The sequence below is a fragment of the Phascolarctos cinereus genome, unplaced genomic scaffold, assembly GCF_003287225.1.
Source record: "Phascolarctos cinereus isolate Bilbo 61053 unplaced genomic scaffold, phaCin_HiC Scaffold_726;HRSCAF=1367, whole genome shotgun sequence".
NCBI classification, from domain to species: Eukaryota; Metazoa; Chordata; class Mammalia; order Diprotodontia; family Phascolarctidae; genus Phascolarctos; species Phascolarctos cinereus.
Genome location: NW_027556098.1, coordinates 174231150 through 174254301, shown reverse-complemented (window position 1 = coordinate 174254301; position 23152 = coordinate 174231150). Strand labels below are relative to the sequence as shown.

At 47.2% G+C, this 23152-nt stretch overlaps 1 protein-coding gene across 3 annotated transcripts; it reads left to right on the top strand.

The window, feature by feature from the left end:
- Window positions 1-4848: 4848 nt before the first annotated feature.
- HYOU1 (hypoxia up-regulated 1) lies at window positions 4849-22706 on the top strand. 3 transcript variants are annotated; one of them, XM_078146888.1, is made up of 26 exons: window positions 4849-4951; window positions 5642-5739; window positions 5859-5952; window positions 6278-6356; window positions 6557-6711; window positions 6918-6994; window positions 7207-7388; window positions 7589-7704; window positions 7824-8016; window positions 8259-8393; window positions 8572-8654; window positions 8788-8920; window positions 9537-9721; window positions 11059-11197; window positions 11447-11507; window positions 11652-11731; window positions 15385-15570; window positions 15669-15841; window positions 15940-16027; window positions 16122-16244; window positions 16432-16565; window positions 17467-17551; window positions 20392-20632; window positions 20743-20808; window positions 20893-20943; window positions 21100-22706. In XM_078146888.1, exons 2-26 carry the CDS (start codon window positions 5658-5660, stop codon window positions 21159-21161), a joined length of 3003 nt encoding a protein of 1000 aa, XP_078003014.1. In that variant the 5' UTR covers window positions 4849-4951; window positions 5642-5657; the 3' UTR covers window positions 21162-22706. The 3 variants fall into 3 exon arrangements, with proteins under 3 accessions (XP_078003014.1, XP_078003012.1, XP_078003013.1); XM_078146886.1 differs by lacking the exon at window positions 4849-4951 and adding an exon at window positions 4958-5166; XM_078146887.1 differs by lacking the exons at window positions 4849-4951; window positions 5642-5739; window positions 6278-6356 and having other exon boundaries at window positions 5881-5952.
- The last annotated feature ends 446 nt before the right edge of the window (window positions 22707-23152 follow it).

The window sequence follows — 23152 nt, the reverse complement described above, 5'->3', positions numbered from 1 at the left end:
CTTCCTGATTACAAGTCCAATGAAGCTGCCCCTAGGTGCTTTATAGGTTCAAATTTTAAAGCTGGCAGGACCTTAGAGATCCTACCCAATTCACTCATTTTTCAGATGAAGCAACTAAGACTCCAACCACTAGGGAGTCACTGACCAAATTGTGGTATATGAATATAATGGTATATCACTTTAAAAATGAGAAAAAAATAAAGAAGTGAAATGACTGCCCTCCATCACATATTAATCAAGTAGCTTTTTAATTTTGGTCTTCTATCTCCAAATACCTTTCCATAATACCACAAAGCCTTTGTGTTTATGTAAGGGATTTTGGGGGAGTTGGAAACAAGTCTGTACCTTTTTTTTTAATTAAGTAAATATTTAACAACACTGGGACTTTGACTTCCCCAATGACTCTGTTTTAACAAGGAAGTCTAGATAAACAAAGCAAAGAACAATGCGTCTTATTCTTCACTTATAGTCTACTACCTCACTACCACAGTTAAGATTGGCCACTTCATTGCTCAGAATTCTGATATCTTTTCATCTTGTTTTCCTTTAAATTATTGTGGTCATCATGAAAATTATTCTATTGGTTCTGCTTATTCACTGCATCAGTTCATATGAGTCTTCCCAAATTTCTCTGCTTCATATTTGTCATTTTTTACAGAAAAATGACATTCCCATTATGTTCATATACCAAATATATACAAATGTAATGGAATATTACTGCTCCATAAGAAATGATGAAACGGCCTCAGACACTTGACACTTACTAGCTGTGTGACCCTGGGCAAGTCACTTAACCCCCATTACCTCACCAAAAAGCAAAAAAAAAAAAAGAAATGATGAAATATTCAGAGGAAACAGACAAGACCTTTATGATCTGATGCAGAGTGAAGTGAGCAGAACTAGGGGAATAGTTAAAACAATGACAACATTATAGAGAAAAACAACTTTGTGAGATTTTGGAACTCTGATTAATGAAATGATTAGATGACTAATTCCACCCATCTTCTGCTAGAAAGGTGATGGGACTTAAAATCCAGAATGAGACTTGCATCTTTGGACCTGAAAAATGTGGGAATTTGTTCTACTAGAATATGCACATTTGTTGTGAAGGTTTAAAATTTTTTTCTTAATTATTTTAAATTTACAAAAAATTGTTCGTTTTTTAAAAATTGTCCAATGAGGGTGGAGTGTGAGGGAGAGATAACAAATGCCTGTATGACTAAATAAAATAAAAAGAGGGAGTATGACAATAAATGACCTTTGAGCTCTGAAATAACCCCATTCACAGTTCAGCTAATCCTCAATCAATGGGCCCTCACTTTGCTTCCATTTCTTACCTACATTTGTTCTCATCAGCTCTATGAATCTGTCCAGTAGGTAGTGGAGGTACATTAAGAGCTAAATATGAATAGCTAAAATTTTCAGATAAAGAAAGAGACTAGAGAAATTCTTGCTTATCCAACATCATCTAGATGAACACGTTAGAGCCAGAACACCAATATTGAACCTGTTACAGTCTTGGCCTTTTGTTTTGATAGATTCTCAATGGATCCCTGGGGAAATGCTATTGGCAAGTCTTATTGTAGATATATTTTTGTAATAGTAATGGAAAGTGTGAGAAGGAGCCATTGTAGAGACAGTCCATATGAAAAGCTGTCCCTCAGACCTCGGTTGGGAATTCTTGGTCCAAAACATCAAAGTTCTTTGAAAGTTAAATAAGATTCCCTCTTCCTATACTCTGTCATTAGTTCTGATAGGTGTGGGTCTACACTAGCACTTCCCAGGGTGATTATCCTAGGTTTGCCTTTTGGATTATTACCAGCCTCAAAGTTGCAATGATTAACAAAAGAAAGGTGTGTGTGTATATATATACATGTATATATATTTTGGATAACAGAATAATCACGGTTTTTCGAGTTTACTTATAGGAGGAGAGAATGTTGTTGAGGACTGGAATTAAAAACTTTAGTCTCTCTTTATAGTTACAGGTGAAGCCACTCAGGAGCAACAAAAAAAGTAGCTTCTGGAAATTGTCCCTTCCCCCTCCTCCAAATTGCTACCTCTACTAGGAGAAACCTGATTTTAAGGCAGTAGAACAGTAATACTCTTTGCTAGTTACTGATGCAAAATTTTCTAATGAGCATTCCTCTCCTCCCCCTTTCAGAATTTCCATTTCAATGGGTAGAGATCACCATTGAGATGACTTCCAGGACTTCAAAGGTTTACCTTCTGTCAAGAACTTTCCTTTTCCGGTGAGAGGGAGAGAGAAAGAGAGAGAGAGAGAGAGAGAGAGAGAGAGAGAGAGAGAGAGAGAGAGAGAGACAGACAGACAGACAGACAGACAGACAGACAGAGAGACAGACAGACAGAGAGAGAGAGAGAGAGAGAGAGAGAGAGAGAGAGAGAGAGAGAGAGAGAGAGAACCACATACTTTCTTCCTTGAAAGCATTATGGTTATTTTAAGTCTGGTATCTTGCAAAAGGAAGCCAGCACTTCAGAGGCTGAGACAAAGCAGGGGAAAGGAACAGCTCACCAGTTAATGCTTCATAACTGATAATTAAAAATTGCTAATTTCCCCTGCCTTTTTTTTTTCTTCTCAGCTCTAAAACCCTGGCCTATGAAAAGGAAAACAAGGTCCTTGAGATTAGCAATTAGTTCATTCCTTGTGTGCCTGGCACAGAGAAGTGCTTAATAAATGCTTGTGGATAAATAGTTTGCAAAGAACCATTCTTGTTCTTAACAATTTGGTATGTCTCCACACCTTTGCCCTTTGTTTCTCTTGGCCAGGACTTTGGATTCTTTACTTGGATCAAGCAGTCCTTCGAATAGATCTTCCTTTGATACTTACTTCGCATGGTACTGCGTCCCAGGATTGGTGTATGACAACCCTTGACAACCCCAAGTTACAAAATTCTTCTTTCTTTTATGGAGTTTGTCTCTACTCTTTATATACTCTGTTCAAAATCCACCCCCACTAAGAAGCTTTTCTCAACCCTACCTAGCTCAAGTTTCTTAACTAATATGCTTCCCCTCATATTTAGGTATGAGATTTTCATGATAACTTAGCAACATGCCCTTGTTAATATGCTACACTTGTTTACATGATTCTCTTCCTGTTTCATCTATTTCTTGTCTCCTGTTGTCCTAAACTGATGAATACCCACAAGGTACAGATTGTGTCCTTTACTTTGATCCTCTTCGAGGTGTGCTGTGTATGGTGGACGATGGATGGTGTTGGCTGACAATTCAGAGCAGGAAGTAGTGGGCAGAACTGCCTAGATGTCACTATCGAAATTCTTCATTGTCCTGGAACCTCTTCTTACGAAATTAGCCATTCTCCTCCGGGGTCAGAGAACAAAGCAAGTGTCCTTCTGGCACACCTATACCAGCCGGTTCTCTTGGGGATAGACTCTGAAAGCCAGGAGAGGCTCTTTTTTTTGTCGTAGCAGCTACCTCACTCCCACCAAAACATATTGCAGGACATCGTGGTCTTTATTATGTTGGTCAGGTATTTCTTGACTAAGTATCTAGAAGCGTGCGAGGTGTTGTGGGTGATGGTCCAAAGGTCTGTACCATGTAGACACTCCTTGTGAAATGAGCACTAGGAGTTAGGAGATCTGGGTTGCTTGTCCTGGTTGTGCTATTGACCAGTTATGGTCAGAGAAGTCACTTAAGTTTCCTGGGACTCAGTTTCCTAGTTTGTAAAATGGAAAGGTTGGACTAGGTGATCTACAAGGTCCTTTTTAGACCTGAAATTCTGTGATTAAGTATGTATCAAGTAAATGTAGAGGTATTTGCTATTGCTCCCGCCTTGGAATAATGTGGTTGGAGAAACAGATAAGGACATGAGTAAATTAGATGATAAGGAGAGTATATTAAATCATAGGTATAACAAGATTTCAGAGAAGAGAAATGAGTGTGGATTGGAGTAGTTAGGGAAAGCTTCCTAAAGAAGGCAAGCAATTTTGATTTGACTGTTGGAATTGATTGTTAGGATTTAAATAGGTAGAGCTAGAACTGTGGCCTGGAGTCAGGAGGAGCAAGTTGAAATGTGCCCTCAGACACTTACTAGCTGTGTGACCCTGAGCAAGTCACTTGACCCCATTTGCCTCAGTTTCCTCATCGGTAAAATGGGGATAATTATAGCCCCTACCTCCCAGGGTTCTTGTAAGGACCAAATGAGATAATTGTAAATTGATGAGAACAATGCCTGGAACATAGTAAGCACCATATAAATGTTAGCCAGGACAAGAGGCCGGGGGGGTTGAATCTGAGTGGTGAGACACAGGGTTGGTAAAGGAGAGGGGGAGCAGCAAACCAAGGATGACCAGAGATGATTTTGCCAAGCAGACATTATAAATCTGAGCTCAAACTAGGCTGGGACACCCTTCAGCATACAACCCTACTCTATGCCAAAAGTTTGACTGCAAAACTTCTGGGTGTGCCATTGGAAAAATACATCTTTTTAAATGTTGAGTGATGGGGGACAGTATTGCAGCACATCCGTCCCAAACCCCAGCCAGCCTGGTGCAGAGGGACTTCTGATTGGAAGAACCCGAGGCAATTCCAGCTTTTGGGTTAGCAACGCGCTCTAGCGACCTGCAGGTTCCTTAGCATCGAGAGGAGCCAGTGGGGTGGGGGTGGAGGGGGGGTAGGGGGAGTGGAGACTAGGGGGAGGGAGGAACGGCCTTCAATCCTGTGATGTGGACCAATGGGAAGGAAGCTCCGGAAGTTTCCCAAAGCAGAGGGCCTCCCCCACCCCTCCCCCCCGTCTCCAAGGCAGGGGTTGGACGAGACGCGCAGGGGGCGGGCCTTCGACGTGGCCCAATAGGAGGTCGCGCCGGGCGGTGAGGGGGTGGGGCTGGGCGCGCGGCGCAGGTCCGGGTGCCGGAGGCTCCAATGAGCGCGCGCCGCGTCCGGGCCCGGTTGGTGCGCGAGACGCCGGGGAGAGGTTGGTGGCTCATGTAACAGTTTGCAAGCCCGAGGTTGGGAGTTGCGACGGGTTGAGGGGCTCGGCTTGCTCGTTTTTTGTCTGCCGCGCTCGCTGCCCCCGCGCCGGAGCCCGCAGAGCGAACCCGGGAGGTTGCGCGGCGGGTGGGCGGAGAAGCCGGTACGGGGGCGTAGCAAGGCCGGCCCGGTGCAGCCGGCGTGCAAGCGCGGCCCGTGGTGAGTGCCGGGGCCCCGCGTGTTGCCCCGGAGCCACTGGCGTCGAGATCGGCTCTGGGGCCCCGGGGTCCATTCTCCCTGGAGGGGAGTGGGCACCTGCTGGGCACCGGGCAGCCCCCACCTCCTCCAGATTACTCCCAGCCCCACCCTGCCCCCTTCCTTCCTAGGGTACCCCCTGCTTGACAACCCCTCAGGTGGATGTAACAACCCGGAACCCCTCCTCCGCCTTTTTGATGGGTTACTTGCTGGAGTTGAGGGTTGATTGCTCTTAAGCTTAGACTGTAGGATCTGTTTTTGGGGGGAGGGGTGTCCTCAGATTTGGGGAGAGGAGTCCGGGTCGCCTCAGGGTAAGAAGAACATTCTGACGCGGTTGGGGGTGGGGGAGGATAAGTTAGGATCTGACAGCTCTCCATTACCTGCCCCCCACTCCCTCCCCCTTGGAATTTCAGGTTTTTACTTTCTCTTTCCCCACCAGGCGCTCAGTGGCTAAAATGGACAGAAAGAGGAGACCTGAGTGGCTGCCCTGCTGGGCCCTGGTGGCTGTGTTCTTGGCAAACCTGTTGGTGTTGACTGGTATGTATGTATTCCCCCCTTCTTCCCTCAGTCTGGAGTAGGTGGGTGAAGTTGCTTCTTTATTCCACCTCTCTTCTAGCTATGCACATACACACACTCATGTGCTTTCTGTCTCCTAGACACACTTGCAGTGATGTCTGTGGACCTGGGCAGTGAATCAATGAAGGTGGCAATCGTCAAGCCTGGTGTACCAATGGAAATCGTCCTGAACAAGTGAGGGCAGGCCCTTGGGGAGGAGAGGCTGGTAGGGACAGGGTATGATGGTACCTTAATCTGGGGTACTTTTCTTCCAAAAGCTGCATAATTTTTTTTTAAGGCAGTTGGGGTTAAGTGACTTGCCCAGGGTCACACAGCTAGTAAGTGTCAAGTATTTAGTCTGAGGCCAGATTTGAACTCAGGTCCTCCTGACTTCAGGGCCGGTGTTCTATCCACTGCACCACCTAGCTGCCCCTCATAATTTTTGTTGTACATGGGGAGGGAGCCTGAGTTCTAGCTTTTTTACCTCAGGTCTCTGATTCCCTTCCTTCTCTTTTCTCAGGGAATCCCGGAGGAAAACACCTGTGGTCGTAGTCCTGAAAGAGAATGAAAGATTCTTTGGGGATAGTGCAGCAAGCATGGTGAGCTAGAGACCTTCCATTCCCGTTGGTGGTAGGGAGCCTCCCGATATCATCTCCTCCATAGTCTATGGAAAGTGTAGGGCAGTTGATACTATACTTCCAGACTTGATTAAACCCCAAGGGGCAGAGGGTGTGAAGGGATTTGGAGAAGTGGTGTCTTGGGATTACCATGACTCTTCTCTCTCTCTTTCCTCATCCAGGCCATCAAGAACCCAAAGGCCACAGTTCGGTACTTCCAGGACCTACTAGGGAAGAAGGCTGACAACCCACATGTGGCACTTTACCGAGATCGCTTTCCTGAGCTGGAGCTGGCCACTGACCCACATAGGCAGACTGTTCAATTCCAGCTGAGCCCGTGAGTGACCACTAAGCAAATACTTAAACATTTATTAATGTTTTTACTCTGTGAAGGGGAGGAGGAGGGGTGGATAGTAACAGTTACCCAAACTGGTTTCCCTCAAAGTGCCCATCTCTACTCTACACCTTTCAAGTCTGTGAAAACAGTCCTTCTGACTTAGTGTCTGCTTGTTCCCTCAATCATCTATCTTATCTTTCCCTTAGGCAGCTACAGTTCTCTCCTGAAGAGGTGTTGGGCATGGTTCTCAATTACTCTCGTTCCCTAGCTGAGGATTTTGCTGGTGAGTGGCAGGGATGCCGATGGAGGCCTGGTGGCTTGGGTGTGGGGGTAGAAAGTGTGGGGGACTGGATAAAGGAGTTGGGGTACAAGGATGGAGGAGGTGTTGACTAGATCATGGGTAGACCCAAGTATGGGCAGTAAATGTGGAATTTCGGGTGAAAATGGAGAGAGGATGTGTGAATGTGGCAGGAGTCCCTCTTTTCTCCTCCACAGAACAGCCTATCAAGGATATAGTGATTACTGTGCCAGCGTTCTTCAACCAGGCCGAGCGCCGGGCTGTGCTACAGGCTGCCCGTATGGCTGACCTGAAGGTGTTACAGCTCATTAATGCCAACACTGCCACTGCCCTTAGCTACGGAGTCTTCCGACGCAAAGACATCAATGCCACTGCCCAGGTACCAAGAAGGGAGGGAAGCTGGGGAGGTTCCAGTTGGTATGGCTTGGGGGTTGGAATGCAGAAACAACTCTTTTGTGAGTCCTTTGCTTGTGTTTGTCAGATTGAGGGTTAGGACAGTCTGGAAAAACAATTTGGTTGGGTTTCTCTGTTGGTGAGAAGGTAGTATGTGCTGACCTGTTTGCTGACCTCTCCCTTCAGAATGTGATGTTTTATGACATGGGCGCGGGTAGTACTGTGTGCACCATCGTTACCTATCAGACAGTGAAAACCAAGGAAGCTGGTACTCAGCCCCAGCTGCAGATCCGTGGTGTGGGGTGAGTGGGCAGCACATTTGGGGCGGGGGAAAAGGCTTGCAGATTTGGGTTTTTTAAGTAGTGAGGGGAGGCACAGGGGTTATGGGTTCTCTTCTCCATGTTCCCTTCCTCCCACCTAGGTTTGATCGAACTCTGGGGGGTCTGGAGATGGAACTGCGACTGCGGAAGCATTTGGCAAAACTCTTCAATGAGCAACAAAAGGGACCGGGGGCAAAGAATGTTCAGAGAAACCCTCGGGCCATGGCCAAGCTGCTTCGTGAGGCCAACCGGCTCAAAACCATCCTGAGTGCTAACGCTGACCACATGGCACAGGTGCCAGCCAACCTGGGGTGTCACTTGAAGGACTGGGAAAGGCCTCAACCCCTCATTCTTCTCTCTTTCTGGTAGCCAGGCTCCCTGGCCAGAGTTCTGTCTCTTGACTAGATTTAGGGCCTTGGCTTTTCCTGATCCCTCACTTTTAAACTTCTCTCCTCCCTCCCCTCCCTGTCCTGCCAAACCCAGGAAAGGGATCCTCAGGAACAAGTCTTTACCACTGTCCTTTGTCCCTTCCCCAGATTGAAGGGCTGATGGATGATGTGGACTTCAAAGCAAAAGTGACACGGGCAGAATTTGAGGAGCTGTGTGGGGACCTGTTTGAGCGGGTGCCTGGGCCTGTGCACCAGGCTCTCAGCAGTGCTGAAATGAACTTGGTGAGGGGAGGTGGTAAGGCATTGTGATGGGGCTGGGGGAGAGGGAGAAGGATGAACCCTGGGGCCGTGTGCGAAGTGGGGAGACCAGGGAGGGAAAGCTGCCAGGCAGGAGAGAGGGTGGTTGGGGAGGAGAGGGCTGCTCATTCCCTTATTCAACTCTGTGCTTCCTCCTGCTCAGGAAGAGATTGAGCAAGTGATCCTGGTGGGCGGGGCCACTCGGGTCCCCAAAGTACAGGAGGTGCTGTTGAAAGCTGTGGGCAAGTAAGTACTGGGAGGTTTGGGGGAAGAGGTAGCACTGGAGCTGGGGGGGACAAGTGTGCCATGCTGGGCTATGCAGAACGTTTAGAAATACTACCTCGTTCTCCTTTCTCTTCCTCTTGCCCCTCAACCCCAGGGAGGAGCTGGGGAAGAACATCAATGCTGACGAAGCAGCCGCCATGGGGGCTGTATACCAGGCTGCTGCCCTGAGCAAGGCCTTCAAGGTGAAGCCCTTCGGCGTTCGGGATGCCACAGTCTATCCCATCCAGGTGAGCCAGCCTCTCCTCTCACCTCAAAGGACGGCAACCTCTGTCTCCTTTAGTCTTTTTTCTGTCTGGTTTGTATTTATTGAATACCTTCTGTGTGCCAGGTAGTATGGCAGGTGCTAGGGATACAAGGACAAAAACAACAATAGATCCTGCCCTCAAGGAGCAGTCACACATCATATCGGTGGGTACACTAATAGAGGGGCCCCTCTTGGAGCCAGGAAGATCTAGGCTTGAAAGCCCTGCCTCAAATATGCTGGCTGTGTGACCCTGGCTAAGTTACTGTCTTCTGGACCAGTGAGGTCAAACTCAAATAGGGATCCCTGTGGGCCTACGTTGACTTAGAAAACCAGAAATTAACATTATTCATGTTGTATTGTTTCCCAGTGGGACCAAGATTGATACCTCTGTTCTAGGTGACTCTATAAATTGCAGAGAAGGTGTCTACCTAAGTGGGTAGAGGAAGTTTCCTTGTCTAGGAATTTCTGGTGCCAGTGAAATCACAGGTCCTCTTTGTCTTCGCCTCCTGTCTCTTATGGTCCGGCTTTGCTGTGCTTTGCCTTCCTTTCCCACCTCCTCATTTACTCAGACCCTGACTCTGTTTTTTCCCATCTCATAGGTAGAATTCACAAGGGAAGTGGAGGAGGCTGGCCCTCGGAGCCTGAAACATAACAAACGGGTCCTGTTCTCTAGAATGGGACCCTATCCCCAGCGAAAAGTCATTACTTTTAACCGCTACAGTGACGACTTCCATTTCCACGTGAACTATGGTGACATGGGCTTCTTGGGGCCTGAGGATCTTAGGTGAAGAGACATGAGATATGGGTCATGGCATGTGGGTCGGAGGACTGGGACTGCAGAGTGATGGGAGGAAGGCTTCTGGGAGACTGAACCCTTTTAATGAGAGGAGGGCATGGAGACCCAGTGTCCAGAGGAATTCAATAAGAATTTCTAAATTCAGATCATTTAAAGAAATAGGTTATTGAACACTTAAATTGCAGTGAAACAACTATTGTCAAACTCAGAAATTGTTTGCTAAACCCTACATAGGTGATGCTTCTTTTTTAAAAAAATAATTTATTTTGATTTATCAACAATCACTTCTATAAGCTTTTGAGTTTTAAATTTTTCTCCCCCTCCCTCTGCAAGACAGCACACCATCTGATATAGGCTATACGTATACATTCCTATTAAGCATTTTCACATTAGTGATGTTGTAAGTAAGAATTAGAATAGAAAACAAAACGCAACAGAAGAAAAAAGAGCAAATAGTATGCTTCAATCTGCATTCAAACTCCATAGTTCTTTCTTTGGATGTAGATAGCTTTTTCCATCATGAGGCTTTTGGAGATGTCTTAGATCCTTGTATTGCCGAGAAGGGTTAAGTCTATCAATATTAGTCATCAAACAGTGTGGCTGTTACTACTGTCTACAGTGTTCTTCTGGTGCTGCTCACTTCACTCAGCATCAGACCATACAAGTCTTTCCAGGTTTTTGTGAAGTCAGTCTGTTCATCATTTCTTATAGCACAATAGTATTCCATTACATTCATATACTACAACTTGTTCAGCCATTCCCTAATTGATGGGCAAGATGATGTTCCTTTTAATAGGGGAATGTTTTGAGTTTCTTGGTTTAAATGTATTTCAAACTGTTTAGTATGTCTGTTTACAAAATACTTTTAAATTGATGCTCTGAAAGAAAGGAATTGAGTGTGAGGCAGGCCTAGGCATACAGAAAGTGATAGGGGAAGCAAGAATTCATATAGACCATAAAACCAAAATAATAGGGGCAGCTAGGTGGCATGATGGATAGAGCACCAACCCTGAAGTCAGGAAGACCTGAGTTCAAATCCGGCCTCAGACCAAACACTTGACACTTACTAGTTGTGTGACCCTGGGCAAGTCACTTAACACCAATTGCCAAAAAAAAAAAAAACCCAAAATAATCCTTAGAGTTGAAAGGGGCCTTAGAAAGTCTGTAATCCATCTTCGTAGACTAAACAGCAAGCCTCTCAGAAATCCTGCACTCCAGACAGCGTGGGGTGTGAGGGTGGGGGTGGGGGAGATTTGTCTTGGGCCACTTTGGAGCTGAGGGTATAGTGTGATCTCCTGGTAACTCCCCCTCCTCCCCTTCCTCAGGGTGTTTGGCTCCCTGAACCTGACCACAGTGAAACTGAAAGGAGTCGGGGAAAGCTTTAAGAAGTATCCTGACTATGAGTCCAAGGGTATCAAGGCCCACTTCAACCTGGATGAGAGTGGCGTCCTGAGTCTGGATCGGGTAAGGGATTAGCTTTTGATGGAGAAAAGGGGGGGAAACCAACATCCATTCAACCCTTGGCCAGCTCTTTGGGAGGTAAAGCCCTGTCCTGGGCACTGGAATAGGTATTAGGACACCAGAAAATGCCTGACTGCATAGGGAGATAAGACATACTAAGGAAAAAAACCAAAAAGGGCCAAATACAAATGAAAATCTGACCTGTATAGGGGTTTTTGGGGAAGCTCCATACAGTCCTGGTGCTGTTTCTAGGTGGAGTCTGTATTTGAGACAACAGTGGAGGACCGGCCTGAAGAGGAGTCCACTCTCACCAGTAAGGAAGGGGCCAGACTGGGGACTTGGTGTGGAGGGTTCGTGTTGGTGGGCATGGGCCTGGGGGAACACCTGGTGGGTTACAAGTGGAAAGGGTAGTAGTCCTGCCTTACAGTCCTCTGATCCTGCACCCTGTTGCTCCTAGAACTTGGCAACACCATTTCCAGCCTTTTTGGAGGCGGCTCCACCCCAGAGGCCAAGGAGAATGGGACAGACACTGTGCAGGTGAGCCTGGGACTCCGCCCTCTCCTATAAACTCCCAGCCATAGTGAACCTTGAGCCAGTTCGGTTGAGCAAATGTTTTTGGTTTTGGGGGTTTTTTTTTTTTTCATAAGCAAAAATCTTTCTTTGTTCCATTGGAGGAGGGAAACTAGACACATGTGCCAAAGTCTTCTCTAGGAGAAGAGCGGCTTTAGTGAAGCCAAACCTTAATACATATAGCAGTGGCTACGCAGTGAGTAGTAGCCCTGACAGTGAGGGATAACAGCAACAGTGAGATGAGTTTGATGCATAGCAGGGCTTCATGACCAGAACATGGTTCCTCCAGGTGTTTGTCCAAACTCAGGGACCATCTGGGGCTGGTACAAAACAATTCTGGGATTTTGCCGTGGTAGAGTGCATCCAGAGGGTGAAAGCAAAGGACTGTTGTCATGCCAAGCTTTTGTTTGAAAGTTATCATAGTCGTAAGTAATGAGATCCTGAATTCGGGTGACTGCTGTGGGTAGAGAGGAAGGGACGGAAATAAGAGAGATTGCAAAGACAGGATCCGCAGTACCTGGTAGCTCACTTTTTTCTCCCTCCTGTTTAATAGCCAAGTACAACCTCAAGGTTTCAAATGTGGGAGACAGCTTTTTTTAAATACAAGGATGAACTTTATTTTAACTAGGGCTGTCCAGCTATGGAAGAGACAGACAGCCTTGAGACAGAGACCCTCATTGTTGGAATTGTTTATGCAAGGGTTTCATTGACTGTTTTGTTGGAGATACCCAGAAAGGAGTTGAATTAGATTAGTTCTGTCCAATTAAAACTTCGTGTTAAAAAAAACCAAAACCAAAAAAAACTCTGTGTTTATTTTAAGGTTATGCTCCTCATCCGTTTGTATCACTAGGATATAAATCTTTCTAAGTTGTTTGCTTTCACAAAGACCTGTTAATTTGATTAAATATTGTTTAGAACATGGGACTCTGCTATGCCGTGGGAGTTCTGGAAGTAACCCAGTGAAGCCAGCTGGCTTGATGTATCTCTGGACTGCTAAGGCCCATCCTTAAGATGGTTTTCTCTTATTCAGTAAGAAAGGCCAGTTCACAGGTTCACGTCTTGGGCTTGGCAGAAGGGTCTAACCTGGGGTTTAGGGTTACCAGGTTGGCAAGTAGGACTGGGAAGGTGGGAGGTAGCTAATGGATTATTAAAGAGGCAGACCATGGGTCAGGGCTGGATGTGGGGAGAATGAATGAATCAGAAACATTTAAGCACTTATCATGTTCTAAGTTCTGTGCTTTAGTGTTGGAGATAGAAATAAAAGAATGAGTGAGCCCTGCCATCGAGGAATTTCTAATGGGAGAGAGGTGGCTGGAGTGTTTCAGTCAGTTCATGAGGTTGATGGGTGCAGCCTTATGGGAGTCATGCCCTTTCCGGAAGTAATGGTAGTTCTTACCTGATTATTGTTCCCAGAGGGTGAGGGTGAGATGGCAGGAGAAGGAAGAATGGAGGGGAGCAGCATCTCAGAGATAGGCAGGACCTCAGGGGCTTTTTCTGAAAAGAATCTCCTCCCCAGTCAGTGATCTTGGCTTAAAGACCTCTCTGTGAGGGGGTAACATGCTACCTTTCAAGAGAGTCAATTCCCCTTTGGGAGAACTCTCATTATTAGGAAGTGTTAATTTACTGTGGTCCTCCAGTGGATCAAGCCTGTCCCTTCTGCAAGCCTTGGTCCATGCCTTTCCATGAATTTGTCATCAGAAGTCTATCCAGGGTGACTGGGGCCTATCCTTTTTTTCTGAAATAATATTTTTATTGGTCTTTTTGTGTGTGTTGTGTGTATATCACCATAAATTCCCCCAGTATTTCCCTCTCCACAATAGTCATCCTATACGACAAATAATTTGTAAGACAAAAAAAAAGGAAAAAAATTATCACAACTGATCAATATATTGGAAAAAAGTCCAGATATGTGCAGTATGTGACACCTGTGGCCTCCCCCACCTCCACAAAGGGGCAGGTTGTCCAGTTATCTTCTGTCACAGTATCCCCCCCTTTTTTTTCTTTCTCTGGCTGCATTTTCACAAGACAAATGTAATCCAGAAGTAAATGATATAGATGATAGTAGATCATTATGCTCATACTGAATAGCTTGAAGAAAAAAACCTTTCTGCTCATCTCCTCCTGTAGACCTGGGTGGGCTATCAGGGCTCTGAGTTCCCTGGTGTCCCCTCTTCCTCATGAAGCCTCACTGGCTCTCTGCATTGCTGCGTTTCTAGATTTTAGTCATTCTTATCTTTGAATAAAGTGTTCTTTGATTTTGCCAGAATCCAAGACATGCTCACTGGCATGTGGTTTGCAGACTCAACTCCTTCCTTTTTTGAAAATCAAATAACTTCCCTGCTCTAGGCCTGTAACCCAAAGTTCTTTCAGTGCTGACTACCCTCAGCTCTGGAGTTTTCTTAGTATCCTGGGATGTGGTTGGCATGTCTGAGGCTGTTGGCTTGAACGTGTCCGGGGCAGCACAAGTATTCTCATTCTCTCCTTACTTAATTCTGGTTTTCAGATCTTTCTTAGTCACTCTTGTTCTCATCCTTTCTAACCCAGGGAGTATTGTTCTTGATAGAAAAATACTTCAGGGGACCGGAGCCCATGCACACAGCCCCTCATCTGTGACCCTTGTTTACATCCTCCTGTAAATCTGACACAGGGGAGTCCATTGAACATATTGGGGACGTTCCTCTAAGTCTGGACATAATGTGGGTGCCAGGGCAGCACCCACGTTCTCCATCCGGTCCCCATCCATCTTGCTCTGTGGCACTCTCACACGCTCTTGTAGTTGTGCTTTTCTGTCTCTCTCTTGGATATTTTTTGTACTGCTTCTCGTGCCCAACGTGTTCTAACATGTAGCAACTTCTTCAGGCCCACGGTGCCATTGCCCTTTGGATGGCAACCAGTTTTTAATTCTCCATAGGGTGGTTTTTGCTGCTGTGCAGCATCAACAGAAGAAAATGGGTGTTAAGATGTGATGGTGTGTTTTGTTTTGCAAGACTATGGACAAATAGATTCTTATGAGTTCTCGTTGGGCATGCTTTATACCTGGCCAGGGACCTGTCATTCTCATATTTTTAACCCATCTTCCCCTCTTACATTTTTATCTTATTTTATCTTATCTTTGTTACTTAGCTCAAGTGTTCTTGAAAGAGTTGTATGGGAATGAAGTGCAGATTTAGGGCGACTGAGGGAATGGAAAGGTAGGATAGGTTGTTAAGAGGGGAATTTCCTGTTTCACAGTTTTGGAAATGGTGTTCTGTGACACAACTGGGTGTGGGTGGGGGGGTGTGTGTGTGTGTGTGTGTGGTAAGAGGGCTGTCTTGTCAATCAGGTTAGAGAGCTCTGTGCTCCTTTTGTTGGAGGGGATCAAATACTGAATTCCCCAGAGGACTGTGCAGGTGATGAAGTGGAGAGGAAGGCTGTAAGCCGGGGGCTAAGCCCACTACCCAAGCCTCCTCCTCCTTAGAGCCAGCATCAGTAATAACCCCAGTCATTCTGGGGGTCTTGTAGGCTCCTTTTGTGTTTCTGCGTCTTTGCTGGCTAGTGACCTAAGCTGTGAGTTCAGGGTCTATGACTGGGCCCAGCCAATAGTCTCTGGGATGGTGTGTTTCTCTTCCCCTCTGCTTTAGGAAGAAGAGGAGACTCCAGCTGAGGGGAGCAAGGAGGAACCTGGGGAGCAGGCAGAACTCAAAGAGGAAGCCAAGACCCCAGGCGAAGGGGACACTAAGCCTCCAACCCCTGAGCCGGTCGATGGCGAGGCCCCCAAGGGAGAGGCTGAACCAGAGAAGGCCGATGCAGAAAAAACTGAGGCCCAGGTGAGCTTTAAGGGGAGAATTCAGATCACCAGGAGGCCTGGAGAGCAGGAGGATCAGTCCTGGCTGCTTGGGTATGAGCCATTCCTTCCAATTCCCAGGAACCAAGTGACCAAGGGGAGCCAGGGCCTGAGGGCAAAGCTCAGGCTCCTGAGGAGGAAAAGAAGCCAAAGGTGGCCCGAAAGCAGAAGATGGTCGAGGAAATTGGAGTTGAGCTGTCTGTGCTTGACCTTCCTGACCTCTCAGAGGATGAGCTGGCACGTTCTGTGCACAAGTGAGTCTCGGCAAGGGGTGCATGGGTAGCAGGGTGGCCATCTGACTGCCTCTTCCTGGAGCTTACGCACACCTTTTTGACCCCCATTCCCTCCCCAGACTTCAGGAGTTGACACTTCGAGACTTGGAAAAACAGGAAAGGGAGAAGTCAGCCAACAGTCTGGAGGCCTTCATCTTTGAAACCCAGGTCAGTGGTGTGGAAGAGGGTAAGCGAGGCAGCCTGCAGGAATGGGAGGTCATCTCAGCTCCGCTTTCAGCAAGGATGTCTTCTGTGTCCCCAGGACAAGCTCTACCAGCCAGAGTACCAGGAGGTATCCACCTTGGAAGAACGAGAGGAGATCGCTGGGAAGCTAAGCTCAGCCTCTACCTGGCTGGAGGATGAGGGTTATGGTGCCAGCACCAAGGTGAGGAGCACAGGGGTCCAAAAAGATGTCCGATCCCCTCCACCACCCCCAACCTCTCCCCATAAAATAATAGAGTTGCTAAGGGTGGGGCAGGGGCCACGATTCTCAGGTGTGTAAGGGGATGTACTCAGAATAGTGGAGGCTGGGACCTCTAGGGCCATTGTTCTTGCCTGCTGCCTTCCATCAGGATCTGAAAGAGAAGCTGGCCGAGCTGAAGAAGCTATGTCGGGGGCTTTTTTTCCGTGTGGAAGAGCGGAAGAAGTGGCCTGAGCGGCTGGCAGCCCTGGATAGCCTCCTCAACCATTCCAACATCTTCCTCAGGCAAGCAACCAAGGCCCCACATCCCTTGTGTCTGCCCCGCCCTCTCCTGCCTTCCTCTATCTCTGACCACCCTGACTCCCGGCATTCATAAAGCGTCAGAGATCCTTACATCTCAGGCCAGTATTTTATTTTATTTTTCCTTTTATTAATTTATTTTGATCTATCAACAATCACTTCCATATGCTTTTGAGTTTAAAATTTTTCTCCCCCTTCCTCCCCACCACCCTCCCCAAGACAGCGCACAATCTGATAATAGGCTATACATTTACATTCCTTTTAAACATATTTTCACATTAGTGATATTGTAAGTAAAAATTAAAGCCAATAGGAGGAACCATCAGAAAGAGGAAACCAAACTCAACAGAAGAGAGGAAGAAAAAGAGATAGCGATTCAACTTCCATAGTTCTTTCTTTGGATGTGGATAGCGTTTTCCATCCTGAGACTTTTGGAGAATGTTTTAGATCCTTGTATTGCTGAGAAGGGTTAAGTTTATCAATATTAGTCATCACACAATGTGGCTGTTATCATGTACAACGTTCTCTTGGTTCTGCTCACTTCACTCAGCATCAGACCATATAAGTCTTTCCAGGTTTTTCTGAAGTCAGCCTGTTCATCATTTCTTATAGCACAATAGTATTCCATTACATTCATATACCACAACTTACTCAGCCATTCCCCGATTGATGGGCATCCCCTCCATTTCCAATTCTTTGACAGGCCAGTATTTTATGGAGGGGACTGACCCATGGCCAGGATTCAAGTGGCTCCCCTGATTGTCCATCTAGCCTTCTTTGTGCTACGCTCTCATCCTCTCAGATGTTTTCTACTCATATCTTTTCCTCTTTCTACTCCTTCCTAGCCCTCTATCTCTGAGCTGACGAGCTCTTGTTTGATTTCTAGGGGTGCCCGGCTAATCCCAGAGATGGACCAGATTTTCACAGAAGTGGAGCTGAGCACACTGGAGAAAGTCATCAATGAGACAGGGGTAATTAATCCAGGTGTACTACCCACCAAGCATGGGCATGCGGCGAGGCTGACCATGTCAGGAGAGGTCAAGACTCAGCAGTGAGGTTTGGTAGAGACAGGGCTGGAGCTGGAGTCAGAGACTTGAAGTCAAAGCTTGTCTCTAGCGTTGCCTGGCTGTGTGGCCCTGGCCAAGTCACTTCACTGCTCTTCACTCTCAGTACCCTCATCTGTAAAATGTGGAGAATAATACTTCCCTCACAGGGAAGGATCGAATGTTGTGACCGAGGCAGATTTTGAGTCCCAAGTCTTCCTGATTCCCAGGCTGGCCATCTTGCATTTTGATCATTCTGTGAAAAGTGTTGGGAGCCTTTTATCTATACAAAGACGAGAAAGACCAGATCTCTGCCTTCATAAGTTAGTGCTCCAGGAGAGGAGTACCCCACGAAGCTAAAATACAAAAACAGGATGTAGCTGGTGAGTGCGGTTGGAGGGCTGTGGAAAGAAATGTTTTTCCTAACAGAGATTGGAAAGATGCTTCATGGATGAGGTGGAATTTGAAAGACAGGTGAGGTCTCAGTGTGAAAGAGGGCTTCTCTGGGGTAGGGAATAGTATGAGTAAAGAGTTAGAAACAGGAAAGCACAAGACATCCAGATAGTCCAATATGATGGGAACTTTGAGCACACACAAGGCAAAAGATTGTGAGGGCATTGAATGCCAGGATAACAAGTATAACCTTTCATTCAATAAGTAATAGGGAGCCAGTGAAAGACTTTGAGCAGAGAAGTGATATGATTAGTTCTTCTGCTTAAGGAAGATTAATCTGGCATCCCTGTGAAGGATGGATTAGAGGTGGGAAAGTGAAGGTAGGGACAGAGTAGGAGGCTGCCACAGCCATCTAGGGAAGGTATGATATGGCCCTGTGCTCCTAGGGTGATGGCCGTGAGAAAAAAGAGGAAGGGATAATAAATGTGAAACATTGTGGAGCAGAATGGGAAGGAACTGGGAACAGATTGGCCATGGGAGGTGAGGGATGGCAGGGAATGCTGAGCTTTGGGTGTGTAGGTCTGGAGCAAAGGCTAGTGATTGGAAACCTGGGAGCAAATGAGAGAGGCAGGAGAGCAGCAGTCCCCACTGAGGGTCCTGAGAGAAGGCTGCAGAAGCCCTGTGCTAGGGCTGGAGGGATCCGAGAGAAATATGACATTACACCACCCTCAGGGAATTTACTGTCTAGATAAGGAAACAAGACTAGCTTATCTTGATAAAGAACAGTCCTTCCCAAAACCAGTGAACCCTCGAATAAAGTATATTATTAAATGCTTAAAGCACTGACGGGATAAGCACCAGGAAATTTCAGTGAAGTAGGTGCAGGGGGTGGACCCCAGAGTCTCTAGGCTGGAAGGGACCATGGAGGTCATCCAGCTTTCCCCTGAAGCCCTTCACTGATGGGGGGCTCGGAGTTTTGGGGCAGCCAGCCCCATTTTTGGACATCTTTTCCTTTTTAATTTGAGCCAGAATCTACTCTCTATAACTCCACTCTGGTTCTCAGCCGGATGGAACATGTCTGATCCCTCTTCCATCTGAAGGCCCTTTTAAGTTCCACCATCACTTCTCCGCCCTCGCAAGCCAACTCAGCTTCTCCAAAACCAGCCTTCTCCCAGCCTCTGTTTCCTCATTTGCAAAATAAGTAGGTTGGACCAGATCTGTCTCTAAATGAACAGGTCCTCCCCATTTCCTTCAGCTGAGTCTTGGGTAATGTGGATTCAGATCCCCTCAGCATCCCTTCTAAACTGTGCATAGAACTGACCACTACATTCAAGACAGGGCCTGACGAGGACAGCATACATACAGTCTCTTGATCAAGGCATTATCTCTCTTGGTGCTGTCTTAAGATGACATTTGGTTTTTTGGGGGTGGGGTTGCCTCTGTCAAGTAGAATTTGTATACACTCAACAAGGGAGTTTGTGCCCTGATGCCTCTGGGTCTTTTTTCCACACAAGCTGCTCTAATCATAATCCTTCCCCCCACCCCGTATTTGTGCCACAGATTGTTCAAATCCAAATGCCGAGGTTTAAAAGTTAGCATCATGCAGTTTCATGTTGAGATTTCCCCCTTACAAGAAGCTGTTATAGACAAGTGGTTAAATGGAGATCATGAGCCACAAGAAGGTCGGGCAGGATGAGGATGGACACAGGGGCAGCTGCATGTGGGAGGCCTCTCAGGACAGGGATGGGCCTGAGCACTAGGGGTTGGGGAGGGGAAGAAGTAGAGGCAGTGAGTGCAGACTCAATGATCAGGAGCCTTAGAGGGGAAAAGTGGAAGGATAAGGAAAGGGAGGTGTTTTGGAAGGTGGATATTTTTTTCTTTTCCTCTCTTGTTGGAGCTGGAGAGAACAGCAGTGCACAAAGAGCCAGGCAATCAGCAGGTACCTATTAAAGATTTGTGCAGGGGTATGATATGATGAAAGTTCTCTTTATTTCAACAAGCACATAAGAGCCTGCTCTGTGTTGGTCTTCTGCTAGGCACTAGAGGTACTAATACAAAATCAGTAAGAGTTTATATTCTTTAGGATGGAAAAAAAACTGTCAAAAATTGACCTAGCCAGTGCTAACAGAGAAAGGCAGCATGGTTTGGCCGACAGAGGGCTGGACTCAGAGTCCAGAAGACTTGGGTTCAAGACTTGTCTCTGACACATAGGATTCTGTGACCCTGGGCGAGGTCACTCAGCCTCTCAGTACCTGTAACAATGATATGGGCCCAAACTCTAAGAGCCAGCCGCACTGTTGGATATCAGTGCCTAGGTAGGCTCCCACCCTCGGCACCAGGCTATCTGCTGACAGAGCCCTGTCTGCAATCCCCAGGCCTGGAAGAATGCCACTTTGGCAGAACAAGCCAAACTCCCCACCACCGAGAAGCCGGTTTTGCTGTCTAAGGACATTGAGGCGAAGATGTTGGCTTTGGACCGCGAAGTTCAGTACCTGCTCAATAAGGCCAAATTCACCAAGCCCCGGCCTCGGCCCCGGGACCAGAACAAGACCCAGACTGACCCGACACAAAATCAAAATGCCAGTGCCCAGGAGGAGAAGGTCATTCCACCACTGGGTAAGAGATGCCCGGCCATACCCTGTGGCTCTTTGGGGTGGGGGGAAGGCATGTGACCTCTCCTGGAGCCACCTTCCCTCTCATTTCTTACCCTTCCCTGTGACCCCCAGATGAAGATGTGGAGCCTATCCTAGAGCCACCTACTGCTGAGGAAAAAGCGAAGATTCCTGACTTAGGTGAGCAGGGTCAGGAAAGAGGCTTAGAGCTTGCCTCTCCCATCCCCTCTGAACTGGTGCTGACCCTTTCTCTTCCCACTGTAGGGCTTGATCTAGGGGATACTGAGCCTTTGGAATTGAGTGGACCAGGGGCAGGTGAGCCTTGAGTTTAGCACATGTCTCATTGGGTGGAGGGATAGAAGTCTCTGGGGAATCATCAGTGAAGAGACAATCATCGGAAGAGACAATCATCGGAAGAGACAATGTCCTTGTGCCCCTTCCTCATTCACTCTTTCCTTCTTCCCTCTATAGATTCAGAGCAGAAGGAGCAGCCACCACGGCCACAGGAGACCCGGTCAAATGATGAGCTATAGCTGCCCCCTCCCCTGTCATCCCCCTCCTCCCAGCCACCTCTATTTATTGTCCATTGGGGGGGAAGGGGACGGGTCTTCTCCCAGGGGTCCCTGAGGAGGGAGAATGAAGAAGCAGCCCCCAGCTCCTTTTTACTTCTGGTGGGGGATGTTAGGAGTTACATTGGAGCTATGACCTCTTTCACAGGCCCTGGCAACTCAACATCGTGAATGTTTCAAAATCACCCCAAGTTCTCTTGCTGTGCTGGCAGGTGGGCAGGGACTAGCATGAGAAGAGGCAGCTGAGATGGGCTGGGTGCAAGGGTACTTCAGGAAAGGGAGGGACTCCTGTTTGTACCCTTGGAAATAAAGGTCTGCCTGTGGGAGAGGTGAGGAATGGTGGGGAGGGCTCCAGGAGAGATGAGACTGCTGGCCTGGGGGTGTCTGATCTTCCCCTCTGGATCTCCCCACCCTCCCTGTTCCCCACTTTCTCTCCAGATCTCCATGGCCACTAAACAAAATGCTGTCCCATGTGCACTTATTTACAGGGAGGGGAGGGAGGGAGACTAAAGAAGACAGTGTCCTCTTGGTCACTAAGTTGGGTATCTGGCTTCCTATCCATACCCTGTCTTCTTCCTTCCCCTCCACCCACCACCACCCATGTTCTTTCCCCTGAAAGAGCCAGCCCAGTTGCATTTGTTCCCAGGTGTCGCTAGATCAGGCCTCTGCTCTCTTGCCCATGGCCTCAGTTCATATTGGAGCAGGGGGTTAGGAGGTGAGGCATAAATTGACCCATATACACCCTAGGACATCCCCCATAGCTGACACAGGGAAGCAGGGATGGGTGAGTTAGAAATCCAGAAGTTCTGTTTTGGAGGAATGAGGTGGACTGAGGTCATTCACTGTGGGCGTAGATATAGGTAGGAAAACCAAGTTTGGGTTGTGGATGGGTAGGTAGGAATGATACTGACTAAGGAGGGTAGGTACGGGGTGACATCTCTCTGGTTCTGTCTCCCGTATGTCCTAGTTATTTGATCTCCCCTTCTGCCACTGTCTCCCAGGCACAGCCTCCCCCTGGGCAGACCAAAATGTGCTTTCTACTGTGAGCCCCAGCCCTTGGGTGGGGGGAAGACCATGGCAAGACTGCCCAATGCCTTTGTTTCCTCCAGAATGCCAGGGAAGCCACAAGGTGCAAGTAGGGGTGGTGGGTGTCAAGTCAGTTCCTGAAGGGTGAATGTTTGTAGCCTCTGCTGTAGATCCGGCTTTGCCCTGGCAGAGCCCAACTCCAGTGTTCTACACCAGGGGCTAAGGAACATTACTGCAGCTGGAGGGAAGCCATGTTGTGTCTGTGTCTCCATTTCTTTTCTCTCTTTCGTTCTTTCTTTTGTCTTTTTTTTTTGCCACATTGGCAGAAACAGGGACCTCTAGTGGTCTTGCCTTCCCTCCCCTCCTGTGCATTTGGGTTCTTTGACTAGGAGTTGAGGCTGGTTGGACAGTTTTGAGTCAAATTGTACTTTGAGACATTGTTAATTGAGAAATGGTTTCAATAAAATATTCGTTTTTCTACAACCTGTCTCTAAGTGTCAGTTTTCTTTCCTTTAAACCTCACTCAGGCCCTGAAAAATAGGTAAGGGAAAGAACTGAGCCCCATAGAAGAGAAGACGGGAATCTAGCACAACATGTAGGCTTTTACAATTGAGAGATTTGGGAATCACTCCCTTGGCACCCCCCCCCAAATTTGGCTCTATAAGGAATATGGTGTATGTAGATAAAAAGCCTTTTTGTTGGAGGGGCTTTGGGAAAACAGGTACATTAGTGTACTGTTGATGGAGCTTTGAATTGGTAAACTAATGTAGTGGCTACAGCCATCCTGGAAAGTGATTTGGAGCTTTGCCCTAAAAGTTAATAACAATGCATATCCTTTGACCCAGCTGTACTAACCACCACCCAGCCTATACTACAAAAGAAAAGTACCTGCATGATGTACAAAATACAGGAATTCTTTTTGTGGTAGT

Excerpts from the sequence above, each read along its gene's own strand:
- HYOU1 (XM_078146888.1), top strand. The coding sequence starts at position 5,658 with ATGGACAGAAAGAGGAGACCTGAGTGGCTGCCCTGCTGGGCCCTGGTG. Across the intron at positions 11,198-11,446 it reads GCGTCCTGAGTCTGGATCGG|GTGGAGTCTGTATTTGAGAC; the intron begins GTAAGGGATTAG and ends TGCTGTTTCTAG. Across the intron at positions 15,842-15,939 it reads CTGGCACGTTCTGTGCACAA|ACTTCAGGAGTTGACACTTC; the intron begins GTGAGTCTCGGC and ends TTCCCTCCCCAG.